At 41.7% G+C, this 17847-nt stretch overlaps 1 protein-coding gene across 5 annotated transcripts in view; it reads right to left on the minus strand.

Moving 5' to 3' along the window:
* The window catches only part of nlgn3a (neuroligin 3a), a 224196-nt gene that overhangs the window by 135355 nt on the left and 70994 nt on the right, over window positions 1-17847 (minus strand). For 4 of the 5 annotated variants that reach the window (XM_017712535.2, XM_017712532.2, XM_017712533.2 and 1 more), the window contains one exon: window positions 7288-7347. The exons of the other annotated variant lie outside the window; for it this stretch is intronic. In XM_017712535.2, the coding sequence (XP_017568024.1) occupies window positions 7288-7347 (60 nt within the window). The remainder of the gene's footprint in view (window positions 1-7287; window positions 7348-17847) is intronic. 5 annotated transcript variants of the gene reach the window in all.

The raw sequence follows: 17847 nt of genomic DNA on the forward strand, positions 1-17847 counted from the left end.
AACATACATGAAGCTCCTGTATCGCCACCACACTTGGCCATCTGGTGATTGGAGCATCTGTGAGGGGTATAACTCAGGAGTGGGGGCTGCGGAGCTGTCAGTTTGGCTCTACTCCAGCACTCTCATAAATCTCACCGAGCCACTTTGCATGGTGTCAGTGCTGTCACTCCGGAGGCGCCGGACAACGTGGAGTGAGAGATGAGCGTCGCTGACAAGGGCTGTTGTGGTGAGAGGGAGCCCACGTTGACAAGAGGGAGTTTTGACTTAACGTGTGCGGCCGCCGTCGCCACCGATTCCGTCACACGTGACACAGGCTGTGATTGCGTGACGGATGGTGATAGGGGCTGCACTGGGCATTTTGGGTTGCTCGATCGGTAAGAACAAACTCAGACAGATTGCAGTCCTGAGACAGGAGTGCTACGCATCACTTGCACATGCCATCTTGGCCACGCGCCTGCAACAGTATAATTTCTATTAAAATAAGAGATCCAGAATTTTAGTGCTGAGGTGTGATGAGCCATGCAATTGTAATACTGCTGTAAAGCTCTCAAAGGGCGCAGATATTGGAAAATAATTTGCACTGAGGTTTTAATTCAGCGCAACAACACTCCCCTCCCCTCCCCACCCAACCTGCCACACGGGGATCTGTGTGTGCGTGTGGGTCTGTGTATGTGAGGCAATTTGTGTATTTGTCTTTGATTTTGACACCTTGGCCCCCAAACCAGATGGGGAAAGTGACCTTTGAAGAAGATGGCTTCTTCAGGCCGGGGCCATGGCGTTTGTGCATGAAATATGATGTTGCTAAGCGCACAGACAGGTGGTTTGATGTGCTCTTTGAAGCCTGGCCTCTGGCAGCGCGAGGGGAGCTGGAGAGAGGAGGAGAGAGATAGAGAGAGAACGAGGGAGGGAGGGAGGGAGGGAGAGCAGGGAAGAGTGGAGGGAGAAGCTAGTAGCAGCCAGGATACACAGCACCCCTCAGGTCCAGTTCAGAGACCCACCACACCTTAATGCAGATTTTGCATCAGACAAGCTGCGGCCCGCACACCGCTCACATCTGAGCCGCTAAAAAACACCTTACGGCAAAGAACTGCTGGTCGCATCTCATTTAGCTCCTGGAGAAAAGATCGTTTTCAGCGGTTTAACATTATAGCCCATACATCCTGCCGTTCCATATACTTGGGCTACACAGACTACGGATGGTCATTTCTCTCACGACCGCAGACAGGCACAAAAACTGGCTTTTTTCAAACCATTCTGAGTGACAGCATGAATTGAACACAATCAATCCTTGCAGCCAGACAGGTAAAGCAGAACTGGCTGTGGGTATGGTGGGGAGGCAGCCAGAGCCAGCTGGGTGTTCTTCGTCCTCATTAGGGGGTATGGCTCGGTGAGCCAAGCAGTTACCATGCAGATCCGTTTCCCTCATAATAGGAGAGGCCAGGGCGCCAGACAGTACAAAGCTGAAGTGCACTCCTCCACCTAATAGGACCACCACACCTTCCCTTCAATGGTTCGTTGTGATTTAGAGTCCCCTCCGGCCCTAAATATGCCCTGGACGTGACAGGGATGAGGCAGTGTACTTTGGCTGTAACCCGATTTTTGTAGAGCCCTCTGGAATTACACATTCCATGCCCGCAGTTGATTTCAGACATGGGAGCGCTGTGGCTGTCCTAAGTGGATGAAGGGCCACCCGAAACGGGTTTTTCAGCCTGCCAAGCGAGCAGAAGACGGAGCGCCTGCCGAGCCGGAATGACAACAGCTTGCTAAGTAGATTGCAAGATGGTGGGTGTGTAAGAAGAGCGTGCTGAACAGGGAGCAGATATGGAACAGAGAGAAGCCCGTCGTCTGAAGGGTATGTAAATATGCTCCCTGTGTTTGTACAGCGGCTTTATTATATTCCTGTAGATCTCCCCATGCAGCGGAGAGACTTGGAGACACAGGATGGATCAGCCGCTGCAGCAGGACTACCTCCATGGCTGCCTCCTCCATATGACCGATAGGACGAGAGGTCTGAAGTTTAGGTGACTGATATACTTCTGCCCATGGATGATCTGTGGCAACTTGGAAAGCTGCATCTTAAAGCTCCATCTTCTGAACACCGTCCATGTCCAAGAGAAAAGAGACAATAAGCTTGATAAAGGAATCGCTTCAGCACAACTGTGAAGCATCGGACTGGTAGCCTCTCTATTCACTTTTAGAGAGGATAACAATAAAAGCAGTGCTTGTGCATTGAATTGCTTTAGAGGAGATGACAATAAAATGTGCCAACAAAATAAACAAGGCAAATAATCACTCCACACACGTTAAAATCCACTCCACTCTGCTTCACACACACGCCTTTTATATTTTGTTTTCAGCTTGTTGTAAAGTTCATCAGTAACCATGTTTGCTAATGTTGTTGCCCCTGGTCTTATATCCCCCGGCAAGTTTGAAAAAGACAACATGGCAAGCTGGGCCATGGATCCAGGGCAATTGGCTTGTCATGCAAAAATACTTGCCTTGGGCTACATCGAGCTCACCTACACTGCCTAGGATCTCAGACGTAGCCTTGCATCCATGCCTCGTTTCCACAGCTGGTCGGTCTGGCAGCAGAGTCGACCTCCAGCCTGGGCGGTAAAGCATCTGGCAGGACACCTAGTCGTTTGGGCATACCACTGAATGTCCTTGGCCAAGCGGATTTTTCATGGAGAGGCGCCCCAGGCTCTGCATGTTTGCACAAGGTGGCAATTGGATTGTCTGGTCCAGTCAATTGCAAAGGTAATGTATCCACTTTGGATGTGGAGGCCTGAATCCTCCTGAGGGACCTGCTGCCTCCCATGACGCAGAGAGCCGAGGCATTCTGCAGTATGAGGCCTTCGCCTCGGCTGCCGCTGGAGACAGGAGCCCTCTCAACATCAATTAACATGAGTGTTAATACCCCCTTCCTGAGCTGCTTCAAAAATCCTAAGTTTCCTTTTTCAGCCATGGCACTTGAAAAAGAAAACCTTTTGACCGACACGGATAAAGCACCGGGCTGAGATGGGCTAACTGGGCTATAGCTATCCTAAGTATATACTTCCAGAATCAACAAAGCCACAGCAGGGGAGCCTTGACCAGGTGCACACAGACCATGTCCAACGTATTAGCCTAGTGCCTAAGCATATCCCCCCACCTGAACAATTCTCAAAGGGGCGGACAAGCGAGGAAACAGCAGTGGTCGGGTTTTGATATAGATTCAGAGGTTTAAGCCTTTTTCTGTAGAACGGAAAGAATACTTTCCCATTCTAATCTCGCTAGATATCCACCCTGAGCCCAGAATATCCCAAGATAAATACTGAAAGTGAACAATGCTATTGCTGAACGGCAACTTTTCTCTTTTTTTCCCCATCTCTCCACTGCTAATCCTCTCACCACAACTCATGAGCCTCCCTCTCTTCATCTAAATCCATTCGCTTCCCTGTTTCAAAAGCCAGCCATGATATCCAGCGGTTGCCTTTGTATTGGCAAACAGCGCGGCACAGATGACAGCACCAAATCACGGTTTGAACTTCCTGTAAATTAACAATATATAAATGCTGTGGCTTCTTCGTTTACCATATCTCTATTAAGACAATGCATGTTTGCATTAGAGATCTCAAACAGAGCCTTTGTTCCATTAAAGATCTCAAACAGACGCTGAATAATCATGAAATGCAGTGTAAAGCAAGCAAGAGCTTTGGTTTGTTTTGCATGGAAGCCGTTGTACCATGTCTTGCATGTAGACATCTACAATGTCTTGCAATTGATATTTGTTCAATATACAGAATGTTTTGTATATGTAAAATGTCAAATCCAAAAAAGGCTGAAATTGTAATTCCACACTTTCATTATAGCAGCATGTAAAGCATGAAATTCACAGACACATTATTTGCTGTCTTATATTTTTCTGCACTTGAATGAGTTCAGAGATGATAGATAGTGTTAGTAGTGGAAGTGGAAGTCTTCATAAAGACCCATGGATTTGTAAATAGTGCTTCCAGAGGGACGCCGACTTGACAATCGACCAATTATTCATCACGCTGTAATTACGGCCGGCCGGCTATTTCTGCTTATATGTGATATGATCCCTGTGACCCTTTTCTATCCGAAGAATAATTACACCAGAGATTATGTAGCTAGTTTGACCCATTTATAATTATGGCTGGTTATCAGTCATGCAGCTGGTAGCCCTTTCTGACCCAGTTTCTACGTGGCGAAGTCTAACCAAGTTAAATATTGAGAGATGCATGAACAAGTGCGTATTAGTATAGGCTGAATTTCTCAAGTCTCAAAGGAATCAAACACTGAACGGCCTTTTACATGCACTGCAACCTTGGCTTGTTCAGGCTGCAGGTAAAGTGGCCCAGGAGCAAATCAGATTTAGTGGTTGGCTTGTTCACATTGTTTTAAAATGTGGTTTATATCTGATCTCAGTCAGAACAGATCCTGAGCTGACCAGCATGCACAAAATCCAACCAGCACACTCATTAAACAAACCCAGCTGTCCTCTACCTTTCTTAAGATTCACAGACACCTTTCAAGTGACATCAAATGACAAGCCGCTCCTTTAAACTTGGAGGACTAACGTGACCAAGTTTGTGCTTCTTTTTATTGTGGAAGCTGATCAAGCAAGAAAAGAAAGCTCAGAAGTTTCTTTCATTTAGTTACCAGTTAGCAAGAGGCACAATCTCAGTTCCCACTATATACTGGATACATTTACTATATCTTACCAGGTGATAACACTTGATCTGTGTGAATCTCCTTTACTTCTGTCTTTTTCAAAATATCCCGATTGATTTCCCCATTAGAAAGAGCAATGCCTGTTTCCTTACACTGCCCGCGCTTGTCTTGCTTATCCTCCAAAACGAAAAACCTCAAGCAAAACCACAGTAACAAGCATTTGCTGTAAGGTGGCTGTTCCCGCACAAAATTCTGATGAAGGTTGGGCTGGACTGCCGTCGCATGCATTCAGATCTGACTGTTCAGATTAACGGTGCACTCCTATGTATCGGGAGGATTCAGCACCACATATAAAAGGTTACGCTCACATTACCTCACTGGTAAGCCTCACTGCTCGATACTGATGGTTTACATTTGTAGGTAAGTGACTTAAATCTTAATGTGGACAAAACTGTGTCCTGAAATGAAGCACGTCTGCACATTTACATCAGAAAAGTCATGTGAATGAACTACGGACAGTAAATCAGCAGTAAATGCTGCAAACAGCTCTCAGCTTTTCATTACTAGAGCAAAGGGAAGAAAGAGATGAATTGCTTTTGCACCGTTTATCAGCACTGAAGTCAGGTTATTATGGTGCATGCGTAGTGAAGAAAAAAACACAATTTCCAATCTGACCATTAGCCACGTTTACATGCAGCCTACTAATCCGACTAATAGCTCAATCGGAATAGAATACGTCCATGTAAACACCTTAGGCCATTCGGAATATAGGTTCTATCCGATTGAACGAGGTGAGTAAACATCTAAATAATCAGTTAAACGGAAGAATAATAGCCATGTAAACACCTGGACCTCATGTGATGGTCGTTGTCATGGTAACATTGCTCTAAGCTCTAAGTGCTATTCCACGGATGCGCATCATTTTGCATCGGATTACTTGTAGTGAGCATGTAAATGGAGATTTTTTTGCATCAGATTGTTGAATAGAGTGTGCATATAAACACCTCAGTCTGAACCTGTGATGTAGCCAAAGATCAGATTTGGGCCACAGTAGCTTCACATGCAACCTGTAGTAATCCGTGACTAATCCGACTAATAGCTCAGAACAGCATACGTCCATGTAAACACCTCAGTCGGAATAGTCTAGTCTGACTGAGGCCATTCGGAATACAGTTTCTATCTGATTGAACGAGGTGGGTAATCGTGTAAATAATCAGTTAAATAGATGAATAATATCCGTGTAAACGCCTGTATCCGATTACATTCCCTATCGGAAAGTTTAAGCCCGTTCTGCTTGTGCGTCGCGTCCCAGTGAGAGTTTATACCGTTCAACACGGCGGAGCAGAAACTGGTCTGCAGAGGAGACGAAGTTCATGCTCTGATCTTTAAAAGACGGCGGTGGGACGGACGTCCAGCTTATGCGTCTCAGAGCACGACGTCTTCCTCTCGGCCTTCTTTAATAAGGACGTGTGAAGGACGTTTTCCTGAGTCTGACGTCATTTTAAAGCAGTTCAAAACACAATCACTGCTCACTGCTGCTCATCTCACTCTGGCTGTCATGCTGATGTTTACTCTAAGTGGTTGTGTTGAGCATGTAAACGGAGATTTTCTATCAGATTGTTGAGTAGAGAGAGATTCTTAATCTATAATCGGAAAGTATTTAATCTGATCTTTGCATGTAAACATAGTGCTAGGACACTACAACAGAGGCTACACTGAGCATACTGCCTATTGCTTAGGGGTACAAAGCTATACCTAGCACGACATTGGGTTTTACTGCTTTGGACATAATGCAACATCACGTCTACCATAACGTGTGTCATCTGCTACACTGCTTAACTTTAATAGGGTTGAATTGATTTTGGGTGAGATCAGAGCTCTACTAATTGGAAGTTACAGCAAATCTTTTTAAATGATGCTTCAGCTGAAACAAGAACTTCAAAGTTCTTTCATCAAAGCTGTCCTTGATTTGTTCCGACAACTGAATTCTTTCCTATTTTTGTTTTGTTCTGTTTTTTTAGCCTCACCACAATTAAAAAGAATCCCTCCATGCACAACATCTGTCCCATCACCTACCCCTGGGTCCAGCCCAAGCAATACCTCATCATATCTAGTTGCACTTACAGCTCAAATTAAACCAAAATCCCAAGATTTCAGAAGCACTTGTTCTTCTGTGATTTGCAACAGATGTGAGTTCACTCCAATTTATAGTTCTTAATTACAGCTGAAGCAAATTGAATATTATGGCATCCGTTTGAAAGCTGGATCAAATCCCCTCTTGGTTGATGAAATTCAATGTCTGGAACAAGCACTTCCGTTGTCATTCGATCCAGTTTAAAAGATGAAGTGTGAACAAACCTAACAGGTTTAAAGAAAACAAACCAAAAAAAAAAACCCTTAAATGACGTCAAGCCTAAAAATAAATCCATTCAGTTTCCAAAACACATACACATTCATCCTCAGTCACTCTTTGATGACTCTTTGGGTCATGACACCAGGTACAAAAGAAATTACAAGGGGGTGCATTCAGTAATGTACTAAAAAATAAACAAACAAATAAATAAAATAAACTCAAGGACATGCAGCTGCCTTCATCACCAAAGAGAATACCTTCGTCTTCATCGCCGTCGTTATCAGCTAAATCCTCACCCTGTTTTTTGGCATGGGCCCCTATAAACGAAGCAGGGAAAGACACAAAGAGGCACAAGAGAATTCAAAATAGTACGACCATCAAGACAGAGATTCAAAGCTGCCACAAGCTGAGATGAGATTGTATCAGCTGGCTTACATTCAAATCTTATGTACAACTGTATTTATCTTTGTCACTCACAGCATGAGGATTTTCAGACAACATACATTTCAGACAATCAAGCATTTCAGATTAGACAAAACCTAATAAGAGGTTTGAAAAGCAGATTCCATCATTTCTGATACCTTTAATATAAGAAATTCAATAGCAATGAGCTTGGTTTGCATCATCTAACCTCTTATTAGGTCTGTACATACATTTACAAAGTCAATTCAGTACAATGTAAACATTTGCAAATCCATAATTAATAAAATTATGAAATTAAAAGCAAAATCTTATACAGTCCTATGCAAAAGTTTAGGTTCCACTTATCAAATTATGTGGGTAGTTAATTGTCTAAGCAAAAATAAGTACACGTCCTTTACAGACACATTTTAATGCACTGCTACTGTTTATTTGTGAAATATTTTTTTAAATACTGGGGAAAAAAAATACCATAAAATCTGGCCAAAAATCTGGCTCCTTCGATATTAGATATTTTATTTTTCCCATTATGTTAAATAAGCAAATAAAGAGAAACTGTGCACTAATATTTGTAGACAATGTCATATTTAATTTGTCCCCTGTAGAGGATGTGTTACCTTAGTTTCACATAGGAAAACAACAAAGCATGTAATTTTACAGGTACTCAAACTGTTACATTCAACTAAATATTCTACACACACAAATGTATTTACAAATGTTTTTGTTCTACCCAATTCATATTTGAAAGATTAACTTCATATTTGTAGTCATTTAAAGATACACTCTGTGATTTTAGCAGAGCCTGGATGTTGAATCACTTTCCAAAAGTTTGGAAATCGTTGTTTTTTCACAAATTACTGTAAACAGAGAAGTAGAGTGTGATTTTAATTTGCATAATTCCAAAAATACATGAAATACTGAATAAAGCATCTGAAAATAACTGAACTGAGTAACTGGTGCCTAGCTTATAATATTTAAGGTATTGTTGCATATAAAAAAAATAAATAAATAATAATAAAAATGAGGTGGTTCCAAACTTTTGAACGGTAGATTACAGTTGTGAGCCAAAGTTTAAACACCCCGGTCAAATGACATGATCTGTTGATTTTAGCATACATTTTGTATTTATTTGCCAAATTTACCATATCGGAAAAATGAAAACATAACATATTAAATAACCTCAAATAACGCAGCCTATTAAAGAACACAGTTAATATTAATATTTGATACCACAACATTTGTACATGTCATTTTTATGTTTCATTGCTTTTCCAATATGGTAAATTCAGTAAATAAACAGTAAATGTGTGTTACAGTAGAAGATGCGTTATTAACTTATTTTCACTTAGAAAATCAAATGAAACGTCATCTGCCCAGGGGTGCCAAAACTTTTGCAAGGGATTTTATATACAGCACTGTGCAAAAGTCTCATGCAAATAAATATTTGCCTGTGAAAACACTACACAATATGGTAATGAGTGTAAATACAATAAAATGCAATAAGAAAATGGAATTTTTAATATCTTGGCTAGAGGAAAACAGCCAGTGCAGTTACTAGTTGTCCAGTCAGCAGCACCTGATACACCTGATGTAATTTAATGACGTGTTGTTTTAATAATAAGTTAAACAGATAAACAGCTTTATGTATCATTACCCAGGCAAGACTTCTGCACAATGTTGTATGTATTGAGCACCGTATCAGCTAACAGCTGTTGTTGGGACAAATCCTCGTATCTCCATTTTTGACATTTTTCATTTTTTGACATAATTTGAAACAACCTGTTGCCCTTTACACTGTGTGCAAATTTCATGATGAATGGAGCAGAAGAAAGACCCAAAATGACTTGGAAAAAATTCTGGTTCTATTGACTTACATTAAAAAATAAAGTCGTTTTTTTTCCCCTTCTCCTGTAAAGTTACTGTTTAGGAGATACGAGGTTTTGATCTGACGACAGCGATATGCTACAATAAAACCCTCCAATATATCATCAGTCATTATAGAGGTATCTGTACACTGAACACATCATCAACACAACACTTTTTACTGGAAAAACTCAAAACAGTGTGGGCGGTTCCCACATCCCCACATTAGAATATACACCAAGTCTTTCTAAGAAAAAAATAATAAATTCTGGATATTTTTGGCCAAACTGCTGCGAAATGGGAGCAAAACCAAAAGTGTTGCATTTATATTTTTGTTCAGTATAAGAAATGTGAAATAAATAATAAATAAATAAATAAACAAACAGACATATCAAATATATTTTACAATACCCCTCGACATATTTTGTTCATTTTCTAAGTGAAACAAACAGAACAACTTCTACTATCGTCGCTGTCCGAAGAAAAACGAGCATCTCCAGAACAGTAACTTTACAGGAGAAGGCGAAAACCCTCTCACCTTTCTGTGTAAGTTAATGTAAAGAGATTTTAGTGATTTTAGAGCATTTCTATTGGTCCATTCATCATAACAATGACATTTTCACACAATGTGAAGGTCAGCTGGTGTGTTTAAGTAAAAATCAGCAAAAAATATCACAGTTTTCTTTGGACAGCGACGAAATAGAACGTGAAATACATGATATATCATAAGTTTCGCACAGGCGACATCTGAATTTCATTTTTCCTTAAATTCCACAAATAAACAGTATTTGTGCATTAAAAAGTGTGTCTAGAGGCCGTTTTAACACATTTTCACTTAGAAAATCAACAAAACATGTCACTTGATCAGGGTGCCCAAACTTTTGCATACAACAGTAGCTTTAAAAATCCCAGAGTGTGACTTCATGCTTCACTCTGAACTGATTCTGATCTACTGAATCACTCTCATTTACAAATACTCATCATAGTCTGTTGATAATTATGTCCTGCAATTATAACCTCTCGTCATGATGAGCGGATATGAAAACTAATTATACTGTATATAACAACAAACGCTGATGATTTACCAACACTGTACACATGTTTGTGCAGTGGCTCATTAATACAGCTAACAAAAGAACCCTATTTGCTGTCAATCGGTCGTTTTGCCAACGTGCAGAGCAGAGAGAACTAAGTTTATTAAAGGGAACCAGACAGAATAAACAGGGAATGAGGGAACCAGGAATTCGGATGGATCCAAAGGTAACATGTCAGAGAAAATAACTCTGGACTATTAAAGCCACCCCAACGTTATGGGGTGGTTGGTTAGTGTAGTGGGTAACACCTCTGCCTTCTATGCTGTAGACTGGGGGTCAATCCCCACCTGGGTAAACACCCTACACTACACCAATAAGGGTCCCTGGGCAAGACTCCTAACACCGCCTTCGCCTCCCTGTGTAAAAAAGTTCTGGATAAGAGCGTCAGCTAAATGCGGTAAATGTAAAGCTCAAACTTCCTCCTACATTCGGCCTGGATGTCTGACCAGCCAGGGTCAGAGAAGAACACCTCCATATGTGTTTACTGTAGATCCACCGTAACACAAGCAGCATTAATAGCTTAATATGTACTGCTACATAAAAGGCTAATGGCTCTCATTAATACATGCTGTCATTCTGTTGAGCTGCACGTTTTGGGCCTTTCACAAAAACAGAATACAAATATAAATATGGTTTGAAAAGTATGACATAGAGGGAAAAGCCCTTTATGTTCATGTTTACATTCTGAATAAGCCCAAGAAAAGATGGCTGGGCTCCAAACGGCTAATGCGCTCTTTCGCTTTTGGATTTTTGGCACTTCCCAACTTCATCCCTGCTATTCTCCGCTGCCGTTTCTGCCGTCAGTGCTTTGTTCCGTTCTGTCACTCCAAAAAAGGCGTGATAATGCCCCACAAATCTGCTTGTGCGAACGCTTCCGAGTGTGCGCAGGAGGCAGTTAAAGTGACTGTGCAAGGGGTGCGAGTGTTCGGGTAGTGCTGGGTGACATATCACCTTCATCACTATACCTGGACTGGTGCTACACAACAATACGGTTCTAGCAGAGAGGCGAGGGATGGCCTAATGATTTCTGTGAAATCTATCTAGACTGTTCTACCCAATGAGCTCAAGCTGCAGTCTCACAGTATAAAACGTGTAATTACGGTCTGATTAAACTCAGAGCATTCATTAAGATAGCAGCCATCATTTCTATTAGGAGGCGGCTGTCCAAAAACTCTACATTTCAACTTTTGAAAATATTATAAATATACACTCCCTGGCCACTTTATTAGGTACAGTATTGTGGTATTATTAGGTACAGTTCACTTGCTTGTTAACACAAACAGCTAATCAGCCAATCACACGGCCGCAGCTCACTGCATTTAGGCATGTAGAGGTGGTCAAGACGACTTGCTGAAGTGCAGACCGAGCATCAGAACGGGGAAGAAAGGGGATTTAAGGGGCTTTGAACGTGGCGTGGTTGTTGGTGCCAGACGGGCTGGTCTGAGTATTTCAGAAACTGCTGATCTGCTGGGATTTTCACGCTCAACCATCCCTAGGGTTTACAGAGAACGGTCCAAAAAAGAGGAAATATCCAGTGAGCGGTCAGTTGTGTGGACGAAAATGCCTTGTTGATGTGAGAGGTCAGAGGAGAATGGGCAGACTGGTTCCAGATGATAGAAAGGCAACAGGAGCTCAAATAACCAACCAGAATCTCTGAGGAACGTTTCCAACACCTTGTTGAAAGTCAGCCATGAAGAATTAAGACAGTTCTGAAGGTGATAGGGGGTCCAGCCTTTTACTAGCAAGGTGTACCTAATAAAGTGGCCGGTGAGTGTATATGTTTTCGTATGTTTCCTTTTTTGTTTGGTTGAAAAACGTATCTGGAGTTGAACTTTTATGTGAAAAACTTTACTCAAAAAATGCTGTCCCACATCTTCACGTCATTATTGAAAAACAACACATTTTAGTTTATAGGCGGAGCTTTACTTTAGCCACACCTGTAGATGCTGGAGCAAGAAGTGAGGCTGCATCCCTGTCCCTCGTGGCCACATGGTGAGATGTTAGATCCCATTGTTTTGAATTGGAAAACGTTATGATTTTATGTGTACAGTATTGTTCAAAGCTGTGTTTGCTCGGCTTTGTTTTTCAGTTCTGCTCAGGAAATGCTACACAGTCAGTCCTGAAACAACTGGTTTTTGGAAGCTTTATGGTTGTATTGGTAGTGATGAAATTCAATGTTCAATCATTTGTTTTAATAACATAATAAACATAATATATTATTTAAGTACTGGGTCACGTCTAAAGTTCACCTCCAAAATGAGTTTTTTTTTTTCAATTTTCACAGAATCTTCACCCCTGCTGTGTCAATAGTAATGCTCTCTTTTCGTTGTTTAATGCTGTCTGGAAGCTAAAGGGTCAAATTCTTGAAAAAGAGTTTTTTTGTGGTATCTAGGTAGATGCCTTCAAGTGAGCTCTCCCATTTCGTAGGCCTTCAGGAGCTGGACTGAAGTCCCAACATGACTGATAAACCACTAACATATGGAAGAATCAACTCCGGAGTCATTGATTTACAAAGTTTTACGAGAAGCTCTTTCTGGAAGATAACAGCCACATCACTGACTGAAAATACGAGTGGCAGCCTGACCAACATGTTTCACACGTTTCACCATTAGAAAATGCAGTACAGTGGCCGTTCTACGCTGGGACTCGTTACTTAACTGCTGGAATGTCTTGTCCATGTTTATGTTGAATCTAGAACAGCTACAAAAGTGCATGTGAATTCCTGTGAACTTAGCCAACATACTACTACAATCCCATAGAGGTGCTAGCAGAGAATTTGGGTTTGAGTGGTTTTTTTCTACATGCAGTTTCCCAGAATTAGGGCAGAACTGTAGACCCAGCTCTAATAGTCAGAGGTCCCCACTAAGGTTTAGAGATACTGACAGACAACAAGCTTTATATCCATTATAACACTCTACTGCATAAAATAGCTGTCCCAGTTCTAGCTTGTGCTCTTTACAGTTAAATGCAATGTTGAAAATAGTTTCCTGTCTGGAAATCTGCTTTATGTTTGAGTTTAAAAACTCTAAGTTTCTCTTCAGTGTCATGTTGGGGGCAGTCGTGGGCTGGAGGTCAGGGAACTGGCCCTGTGACCAGAAGGTTGCTGGTTCGATCCCCAGGGCTGACAGTCCATGACTGAGGTGTCCTTGAGCAAGACACCTAACCCCCAATTGCTCCCTGGGTGCCGTGGATAGGGCTGCCCACCGCTCCGGGCAAGTGTGCTCACTGCCCCCTAGTGTGTGTGTATTCACTAGTGTGTATGTGGTGTTTCACTTCATGGATGGGTTAAACACAGAGGTGGAATTTCCCCGTTTGTGGGATCAAAAAAGTATCACTTATGTTAAAGGGGTCATATTGTATATCTTTGATGTATATCTTTCTTGTAAATAACTACATAGCTATGATTATAACTTTGGCAGGCTAAACTGCACTGTTAGTCAAAGTGAAATGAAAATGAGAGCGCATGTTTATTACTAATTTTTTCTAAGTAGAACACGATATTCGGGTGGGGGGTTGTGGGCGGGACATGATTTGGTCATCGGGCCTGGACTGGATCATAAAAAGCAGTTTTGGTTTTAAAAAGTCAGACTCGGACTCTCGTCTACAGCCAAGTGTGGAGTATTACTCGCCCCTGGCAGCATCTCCAGCAGCCACACTGGACAAGAGGTAGTCCAGGAGGTGAAGGAGGAGGGGCAGGCAAAAACTCTATAATGATTCTGGCCAATATAATTCTTCTCCACCCATTTTGCACCATAAAGTAATTAAACATGAGGCATTTAAAGTTGAGCAAAAGCCACGACACATCCATCAAAGATGACCGGAAAACAAGAATTTTGTCTATTCTATCTATATTATTTATATTATGAACTGAACATTATATTAATGAACATTATATTATGAATTCTACTTAATAATACAAGAACAATAACTTATTAGGTAAAAAAAATAAATTTTAATTTCAAGTTACTTAAGACTTAATAATAAAGGCACTACAAATGGCAGAGAAGAACTAAATGACATTTCAATAGGTCATTATTATTTATTTTGTCTAAATAAAATATGCAAGGTTAAAGTTTAAAAAGCCTCGAAATCATATAAAGGCTGAAAATAGAATATTTACATGATGTAAAGGGTCTTTAAACCTTTAAAAGGCTCTTCACACATATAAACTAAATCTTTCAAAGGTTCTTCACACTCATAAATTTCTTATTTAAAAAAAAAAAACACAGCTTTTCAGGGAACCAAAGGTGCTTCTTCCATAACACGACTTAAAGAACGATTTGCCGTACCGCTCTGAAGAGAGAGCTGTAGACTGAATAGATGGATGAATGTAAATGTCTTAGTTTCGTTCAAATGTTGTACTGATATTTTACCAGTAATAATGTTTACATTCTAGGGAAATTTGATTGGAAGCCCCAGGGAACACAGGATGAGTATAGAAATGCGTGATCCTAAATTTGAGTGTTATATTAAAATGACTGATTAGACCCATGTGAGTACTACCTGGGCGTGGTCCTAATATTCTAATGAGCACGCCTGATTGTCCAACACTGATCGTCTTTCGCTTTCGCTTGGTGGTCAGCTTTCGCTTGGTGGTCAGCTTTCGCTTGGTGGTCAGCTTTCGCTTGGGGGTTAGCTTTCGCTTGGTGGTTAGCTTTCGCTTGGGGGTTAGCTTTCGCTTGGTGATCAGCTTTCGCTTGGGGGTTAGCTTTCGCTTGGTGATCAGCTTTCGCTTGGGGGTTAGCTTTCGCTTGGTGGTTAGCTTTCGCTTGGTGATTAGCTTTCGTTTGGTGGTTAGCTTTCGCTTGGGGGTTAGCTTTCGCTTGGTGGTTAGCTTTCGCTTGGGGGTTAGCTTTCGCTTGGGTGGTTAGCTTTCGCTTGGGGGTTAGCTTTCGCTTGGTGGTTAGCTTTCGCTTGGTGGTTAGCTTTCGCTTGGGGGTTAGCTTTCGCTTGGGTGGTTAGCTTTCGCTTGGGTGGTTAGCTTTCGCTTGGGGGTTAGCTTTCGCTTAGTGGTTAGCTTTCGCTTGGTGGTTAGCTTTCGCTTGGTGGTTGTCACTTACTTCCTCCAACTCAAACAGAGAAACTGTGAGGAGGACATTGTTTTTGCCGTTATTCAAGGTGAGTAGGCCGGACAAGCCACATCAGTCTTGCGACTGCTGAGGATAATGCTTATGTAAGCTTTACCCAGGAGAGCCCGGTTTCAATCGAAAGGGGAGGATTTTGGCAAAAACATCTGCCATTTAGTGGACATTGGAAAGCTATTCATAGGATGAACTGTGTACCTGAGCCCAGAAGAGCAAAACAGACAAATGAGGTTTTATAAGACAAAACATTGGAACGGTCAAATCAGTTTTGTAAGACATTCCTTCAGCATAGAGCACCAGTGCTCAGGAAGCATGGGTTCATTAACTTTATTAAGCCTTTATCTGGTGCCACGATATATTTTGGAAAATATTCTGTAATCGAATTTTATCGAATCTGGCCAGCACTATGTCGTGTGGCTGTCTCCACACTGCAGCGCAGCCACTGAAGTGGGGGTGGAATAGTGGAGAGTGAACAGGGTGAGATCCATTTCACTGATCAGAGAGACGGATTGCCCTAGGACATGGTGCCAGCGAGCCACCCTCCAAATACACTCTGATATTAACCTCAGCGAACAGCAGCACATCAGGGCCTGTGGGGAGTGCAGAGGATCAGCTCTCTCACCTCCCCCCGCAACTTCCAGTATGCTGCTTGACGGCACGCTCGATACCACCCAGCGAAACAGTGGAGCGAGCGGCTCACTGAATGCGAAAGTGGACTCCATTGTGAAGGAGGGGAGAATACGAAGGGTCAGGGTGACAATAGATGGGGCGCGTGGTTAAATATCGGAAAGGTCAAACTGCGTACTGGGACTTTTACTGGCGAAATGCTGCATTCAAACAATTCAGCTTTATTCACTTTACAGACTCCATCTCCAAGCCTCTGGTGGCATCTCTCCTCTTTCTCTCTCCTCTCACACAAGCGCCTTCTGCTTTCTCTGATAAATTCCTCTGTTTGAAACACTGAGAGTTTTAAAGCCCAGCTGAGGAGGAATGTTTTTGAGAACAGGCTTCAGTGATTTGACAGTTTACAGTCCTGACCACCAATTTTAGGCATTGATGGGCAATTTGCTGCTTCATTAAGAGCACGTTTAAAAGGAATCACGCCAGTTTTAGACCAGAAGCTATAATCATGTTGCTTCTGCGCTTTGTGCTAATCATCGTAGCCTCATATTGGGAGGGGAAGCGCAGACCTGCACCATCTGCTGGTTTCATTCATAACCTTTCAAATCGCTGCTCATTTTGCCGTAGGAAAATCTCTGGCAATGGCTTAAAAATCACTTAACCTTCTGCTGCATGTTGTTGCCTCAGGTTAACGAACCCATTTGCCTCACTTCTTAACATGATACATATTTCATAATGATGAAAGAGTTAATAATGAAGGGAATAGTTTGAATACACACACACACACACACACACACACACACACACACACACACACCAAAAAGCTTGAATTTGGTTCCAGAATCTCCTGGCAGGCACTTTAACCCTGTTTTAGGCACAGTGCAGCTTGTGGATGATCCATATTGTCCCCCCTCAGAAAAGTTCTTATTATTTTTCATCCATTGAAAGATTATGATTCTCATCTGTGGGAGAGAGAAGTTTTTTTTTAATATTAAGAAGCATCTAATAATTTTTATTTTATGAGAAATTGCTGAAATATGTTTGTTGCCTTGAAGCAACACTGTGCTGCGCGAGAGTGGAGCGGGTTTAGCCAGTAATGAGTCAGGCGGCACTAAGAGAACATGGCAGTTATTGTTTAGTTATTTTGTGTTGTTGTTGTTTGTGTTGAACTTGCAGAGTATTTAATGCGCAGGGTAGAAGTGCCTTTCAGTTTTGCTAGTATCATTAGTTTTGTTTAGACTATGAACAGCATTTCTACTTTTATTTTGGTTTTAGCTTAATTTTAACTCTTATTTGTGGTTTTAAATTGTGTTCTAGAAATCAAAAAGGATTTATCATATAAATATTCTTTAAAAGTAGTGAAATACAATCTATTTTAGCATTAATAGTGTACTATATTGCCAAAAGTATTCGCTCGTCTGGCTTCACACGCACAAATGAATTTGAGTGACGTCCCATTCTTAATCCATAGGGTTTAATATGATGTCGGCCCACCCTTTGCAGCTATAACAGCTTCAGCTCTTCTGGGAAGGCTTTCCACAAGGGTTAGGAGTGTTTATGGGAATTTCTGACCGTTCTTCCAGAAGCACATTTGTGAGGTCAGACACTGATGTTGGACGAGAAGGTCTGGCTCACAGTCTCCGCTCTAATTCATCCCAAAGGTGTTCTATGGGGTTGAGGTCAGGACTCTGTGCAGGCCAGTCAAGTTCTTCCACACCAAACTGGCTCATCCACG

This window comes from Pygocentrus nattereri, chromosome 8 (assembly GCF_015220715.1).
Source record: "Pygocentrus nattereri isolate fPygNat1 chromosome 8, fPygNat1.pri, whole genome shotgun sequence".
In the NCBI taxonomy this organism is placed as follows: domain Eukaryota; kingdom Metazoa; phylum Chordata; class Actinopteri; order Characiformes; family Serrasalmidae; genus Pygocentrus; species Pygocentrus nattereri.